Source organism: Sinocyclocheilus anshuiensis, unplaced genomic scaffold (genome assembly GCF_001515605.1).
Source record: "Sinocyclocheilus anshuiensis isolate Anshui unplaced genomic scaffold, SAMN03320099.WGS_v1.1 scaffold2950, whole genome shotgun sequence".
NCBI classification, from domain to species: Eukaryota; Metazoa; Chordata; class Actinopteri; order Cypriniformes; family Cyprinidae; genus Sinocyclocheilus; species Sinocyclocheilus anshuiensis.
Window position 1 is genome coordinate 118,233 of NW_015542558.1, and position 6,539 is coordinate 124,771.

The window sequence follows — 6,539 nt, forward strand, 5'->3', positions numbered from 1 at the left end:
TGTACCATTGTCCTCTTTTATGCTAAGAAATAAGTCATCCGACAGTTCTCTCTCAAGTGGTTCCACTTCTGCCAGCATTAAGTCTGAGTATGATTCAGTGGGCTATATAACACTTAATTGTCAGGAAATTCCTTGTCTTTAAAAGTTTTGGTTCAATATACTTACCTGTTGATCAAAAATAGCCTTAAACCTACCACTTTTTTTTTTTTTTTTTTTAATTTAGTAACTTTCAGGAGGGTGTACTCATTTTTGCAACACAAAATTTTATCACTTTGATAAGAAAATCTTATTTTGCTGAATAATTTTGGCATTCTTCTTTGGTAATTGATCAAGCAGGCTTGTTGGAACATTACATCTCCAAAGAACCCTAACATGTCTTCTAAGTAAAGAGTAATTGCTGAATTTGTTAAGTTTTAGAGGAGGTGTACTCATTTATGCTGTGCACTGTATGTTTATTAATGTGCATTGCCCCTGTAAACAAATAAACTAAACTAAACAACTAATTTGGCCGCGATTCAGGGTTCCGTTTTGTCAGAAACCTTGGAAATCCAGCCAAATGTTGTGTAGTGTGAGCTGCCTTAACACTATACAATAAGGTTAAATTCATTAACATTAGTTACTGCATTAGGTATCACAAACTATTAACAGTTTACAGCATTTGTTAATCTAGGTTAATGTTAACTTCTAAATATTATTCTAAGGTAATTCATTATTTTAAGGTAATGTAATACATTAAATTATACAACTTGAGATGGTGTAAATGTATTTGTACATATATATAAATTAACATTAACAGACTTTTGAAAGTATTTTATTATAAATTTGTTATAAGTATTACAACAAATTTAACCTTATTGCAATCTGTTACCTTCAGATCATAGTCTGACCATTTCCAAGAATTGTCCAAGTACAAGGAATGAGGCATTTTCACCCACAATAATCGAACTAAAAAACGCACACTCACTGGCAACATGCATATCAAGGCATTTGATTATTATGTCCATTTCAAAATGGCTCTTTTTGCTGTGCTCTTGTGACAAACATTACAATAGGAGACTTACACAACCACAGTCAGTGCCTAGTGCATTCTTTAGCTTTCTATGTTAACATCCAACAATGGATGCAAAATTAAGGGTAATTTGCTCCTTCATAAGATCTGAAGAAAGTGTAAAATAAACATGACAACTGATCAATTGTGTGTGAAAACAAAAATAAAAACACGAAACTAAGAAGTGAACGTTACTCCTTAAGTCCTCCTCCTCATGGTTTTAATTCTACCTTCGTCGTGAAAAAACTTAAAACGTATCAAAGCAGCAATGAATATTGCCATCAGCCTATTTTCCAGCCACGTTGCTACCAGCATTTTAATCTCCAGCCAGATTCACAATGGCCTGAAGTGCTTCAGAAGACATTCAAGAATCTGAATGTTGTCACCAGTGAGTCTTCATTTCTCTTCAGGAGTCATTGGTGTGTGAGATCTGTTTCCATAGCAGTGTCTTGAGGTTATTGAGAATGAGCGAGTGCTCCATTTCCATCTGCTCGGCTGAACCTTTGAGAGCCATGCAGGCGTACAGCTGCTTCTCCAGCTCTTCCTGTAGATGGACCGGAGCTCCTCGTAGGAGGTAATCCTTCAGTGCTCCGCAAGCCCTGGCCAGGTTGGGCTGAGTCACCTCGGCCGTGCAGCGGTGTTCTGCGCGGTCGCACAAAGTCCTACAGTCCACACCGTAGACACAGTCCCCGTCATCCTCGCAATGCTGAAGGATCATGGCCTGTTTGAAGGCCTCCTCAGCTACTACGCGCCGCCCGTCCACCAGCCTGAGGTCATGGCGATCGGTGTAACCAAAAGTACTGGCTCTCATGTCGCACATTAAGAAGCTCCCAAAGGTACCATGGAAGATGTCTTCTATAAGCTCCAGCAAGCCGATAAATATTTTAGCCTTGCGTGGCCAGGAAGGCGTGAACCACTGGTCCATGTTTCGCCACATGCCCGTAGGAATCCAAAGTTCCATGGGCCACGGCAGGCTGAGCCCGTACAGGGGAGTGTGAGGCACCCGCTCCACCACGTACAGGTCCCCGCAGAAGCCCAACAGTCTAGGTGTGTGGTCTCGGTCCTGGAGCACCACTACTAGCAGAACCTCGTTGAGTTGCAGCAAAGCCCATGTGGACTTGGCTTCTGGCAGAGAGATGTGGCCGTCTTTATTGCTGTCTGCCACTGAAAGAATCATGCTTACCAAACTGGAGAGGTTGGCTTGCTCTCCAACTTTTGCCTGTAGAAACAAAAATAATTTGCTATGATTTTATGATTTCATACACATCCAATTGTATGAAATTGATGTCAACTGATTTCAGTGAAAAATATAAATGCCAAAGCCCATAAGAGTGCTTTCACACTAGCACTTGGGTCATTTCCAAACTTTGGTAAACACCTGGAAACCATAAGAGAGTCCATTTTAAAGGGCTCCTATTATGCTTTTTTACATTTTCAACTTCCTTTAGTAGGTAATGTTGCTGTTTCTGCATGAAAAAGATCTGCAGAGTTATAAAGCACATAGTCCAATCCAAAGGGAGTTATTCTCTATATCAGTAAGCACTGTTTCTAAACTCCCTCAAATGCCTTGATAATAGTCCTGAGTTTTCTTCCGGGAGCGTTCATGTCACAATACCCCTCATTTAAATAATTCACACCCAAGGCATAAGCAAAAAAATATAAGGAGGCAAGGCCTGGTTGAGTTGTGTTAGAGATGATAAATATAACATGAGCTTGAGCACGATAGAGATGATAAAAACAAAAAGATATGAATGCTGTTTTTCAAACTCTGGTGTGCACCTGTCCATTTTTAAAAGCTGGACTAGCCGTAGAGTTCGCTGCAGATACGCAATAATCCTAAATAGTAGGAGTGAACAGCTATTGATTAAATGATTTGGTCAAATTGTGTGAGGCCCAGTCCCAAATAGCACACTTCAAGTGAACTTGTGGTCCTGTGGACTTACAATGGCCACCACGTGTGCATGTTCGCTAATTCGCCATTTTAAGTTTCAGAAGGGTGCATTTGAGCATTGAGTTATGTGTCCTTGACGTGTACTTAATCAAAACCTACCGACTTAGTCAAAGTTGCATTACTTCACAAAAGTGTGGACTCAGAGGAAGACCGTGAGGGCTTAGGGTGGCACTTGGAACAGAGTGTGCTCACTTAATTTCCTGATAAGCGTGACTGATGTACAGCAAGTAGAGAGATAAATGTATACCTAATTTCTGCTCGCCTCCAACACAAATTGACAAGTGTTTTCAGAACATTTGTTTCAGATGGACACAAGCACCGTTCATATTTGACACTTCAGAAACAAAACCAAAGATTCAAAAACAAAGTACAATAGTGAGGCAAGCAATACTTTCCATTTTGCTGCTTTTTTTTCTGCATACCTTAGTAAAAGCATTCCCACAAGTCCTGACCAATGAATTTACATGACTTTTCCATGAGTTATTTGAAATGACTGGATAAGCATGATTAAAAATAATTTTATATAGATACTTTAGAACTGAGTATGGTTATAAACTAGAAAAAATATGTACTAACTATAGCAATGACCTTGTAAGGTTTTATTAATCTGACAGAAAAATCACACTTTTAAAACATCCTCATCCTTCCAGGTTTTCCAAGAATGTGAGAACCTTGATTGCAAGCAGGAATGGCATGAGAAGTGAATTTGGTTAGGTTAAACAAACACTTGAAGGCAAATTCTCTACAATGCTGCACTATTTTAGCATGACTTGCGAAAGTTACAGGCACTGTGTTTATTTAAAGTCAGCCTGAAGTGGAAATTCTAAATGCACATTATTGATCTATTTGAGGACAATTCATCCATGCCATGCACGTTTCATACTTTATTTATTTATTTTTTAATCAAACTGCCATAACTAGTGACAAGACCTCTCTCTGGTGACATTTTTGTGGCTTTCCTTTAAAGAACTGAGTGCCGAACAATGCAAACAGTGCTGTGATTAGGACCTTTAATGAGCGGTAACAATTTTCTAAAACCAAAAAAAGCATCCAAACCTTCAAATGACTGGCAACCATCTCTTTGAACTTCTCAACAGAGGTTCCTCGAGTGGGTTTGTCAAAGAGTGCAACCTCTTTTTTTGGCTCCAACTCCTCTCCCAGCTCATAGTGCAGGATGTCACTCAGTTGACACTTGATGACACCGTCATGATCACCCCAGCTGCCTGTATAGACCTGAGAGCAACAGAGGAACACACTGTCATCATGACAGTACTGAGATGTATGTGGTTTTAGGGATGTCCAATCCCTCTCATATGGCGCTTTTCCACTGCATGGTACGGCACGGTACGGTTCACTTTTGGGGGGTTTTCCACTGGGTACAGTACCTGGTACTTTTTTTAGTACCACCTCGGTTGAGGTTCCAAGTGAACCGTACCGTTACCAAAACGTGACGTGTAAACTCTGCTGATCATGGATTGGCCGGAGAGAATCGTCACTACCCGCGTCACTGAACTTGCGACACAAACACAACAGAACCGCTAGATTTAAATCAGCACAGCCAGCGAAGGATCGAACGCAACTGTTCTGAACAAGCGCACCTTTTTTAACAACCAAAAAGTGGCTGTTTCGTTGTCTGTTGAGGAAGTACAGATGTTCCTCTCGTTGATAGCAGAGGAGCAGATCCAGCGAGAGCTTGATGGGGCGACGCGGAATGAAAACGGTTTTCAGGAGTCACGGCAATAGAGGAGGCGCAACTATAACGACATGTGAATAATCCCGCCCACTCTTAAGCGGTACTGAACTGCAGTGGAAACGCAAACTGAGCCGAGCCGTGCCGTGCCGTGCGTACCGTACTGAGCCGTGCCGAGCCGAGTCGTACCACGCAGTGGAAAAGCACCAATAGAGAGGCCTCCTTCATTCAGAGTTCAGCTTCAACACACCTGCATGAATGTTTCTAGTAATTCTAAAGAACTTTATTTAGCTAGTTCAGGTGAGTTTAATTAGTGCTAGACTCTTCTTGAAGGTGCCTTCCAGGAGCAGGATTGGATTCTGTTTTAGGGCCTATGGTTGAGTGTGTTAGTGTCAAACCTGATTGTTTGGTTTGGTGGAGAGGCACCTTCCAAAATACAGTGAGCTTTCTTCACAGAGGCTGCTACAGGCAGGGCCATCAATAACACCTTTGCTGTATTTTTCACACTGTTGGAAAGGTAAGGTCCATTTCGATGAGAATGTAAGTGACATTCCATCAATCAAGTAAGTGTTACACTAAGATGTTGTGTAATGGCTTAAATAAAGGAGAAACATTTTCACCACAATACCATTAGATGGGGCTGTGGGGTTAGGTAATATATGGATATATTTTCCATCTCATTTAAAGGTGCACTAAGCAAATTTTGCCAAACGATATTTGAAAGCACCAAAACAAGCACGCCCGTACCCCAACAGGACCTCGCCCCTATTTTGATAACTCCGCCCCACATGTACGTACACAACCCTGGCAGCAACAATGGCAGAATCTGGTATGCCTGCGGCCGAAGGTATGATGTCATCAATAAGTGAAAGCGATGTGTGTGGTAATTCAACGTAAAAATCAACGTAACTCACGTCGGTGTCCCGATTCCAGGCCTTCCCTCTCCTTGAGTCCTCTCCTCCGCTGGAAAGCTGCTCCAATATTTACGCTGGTCCTACCTTTTGCCTGATCGTTACCCTTCTGTTTTGTTCCTCCGAAATTTTCCTCTTTTTTTTTTTTTATCTGCCATCTCTCGCTATCTATAGTCGATCTGCTAATATCCGTCCTGTGCACACACTGACAGGGTTGCCAGGTCCCAGAAAAATTTCCAGCCCAAAGTTTACTCAAAACCCACCCAAAAGGAATGAAAACTAGCCCAATTTTTGCCCTGTCCAATCACAGCTGACAGCTGCTTTATTTCATTAATGCCCTTTAAATGAAACCTTTTGGTTTTATTTATTCTATGATTTAAATCTTAGCAAGACAAGTTTATATGCAGTATGTGCATATTAAATTATTTAATCTATATTTTATTTTTATTTTTTTTTATTTTACACTTTCTTTCATTTTAATTTTCAGCACTTTTCATGATAAAAGTTTTAATTAGGGCTGGGTAATATGGCCAGAAATGTTATGACAATATTTTTTTTCATATCACAGCAATATTTATCACAATATTCATTTACCATTATTATGGAAGGAAATGCTTTGAGAATGTAAATATAACTTGGTTTTTTTTCATAAATTCTTTCAAGCCAACGTTTAATTTAGGGCCCCATGAAATTCACTTTATTTTTCCTTAAAGGGGTCATATGATGCTGCTAAAAATAACATTATTTTGTGTATTTGGTGTAATGAAATGTGTTTATGAAGGCCAAACAAAGTAGTTTCGCTTTCACAATGAAACAGCGTCGCACACCGTGGCCTTGAGTGAGCTGAGGCCAGAGGCCTAGAGTGAGCCGCGGCCTAAAGTATGCGGAGGCCGGCTTGAGTGAGCAGAGGCAGGCGGGCTTGAGAACGGCGCGGCCGGC

The 6,539-nt window shown here is 40.8% G+C and overlaps 1 protein-coding gene across 1 annotated transcript; it reads right to left on the reverse strand.

Moving 5' to 3' along the window:
- Positions 1–1,010: 1,010 nt before the first annotated feature.
- On the reverse strand, positions 1,011–5,663 carry LOC107694372 (protein FAM69A-like; the record flags this gene model as incomplete). Its single annotated transcript, XM_016494062.1, has 4 exons — positions 1,011–2,267; positions 4,056–4,232; positions 5,088–5,195; positions 5,604–5,663. Coding segments are annotated over 4 exons (1,158 nt in total), but the record flags the coding sequence as incomplete, so codon positions are not given.
- Between the last annotated feature and the right edge of the window lie 876 nt (positions 5,664–6,539).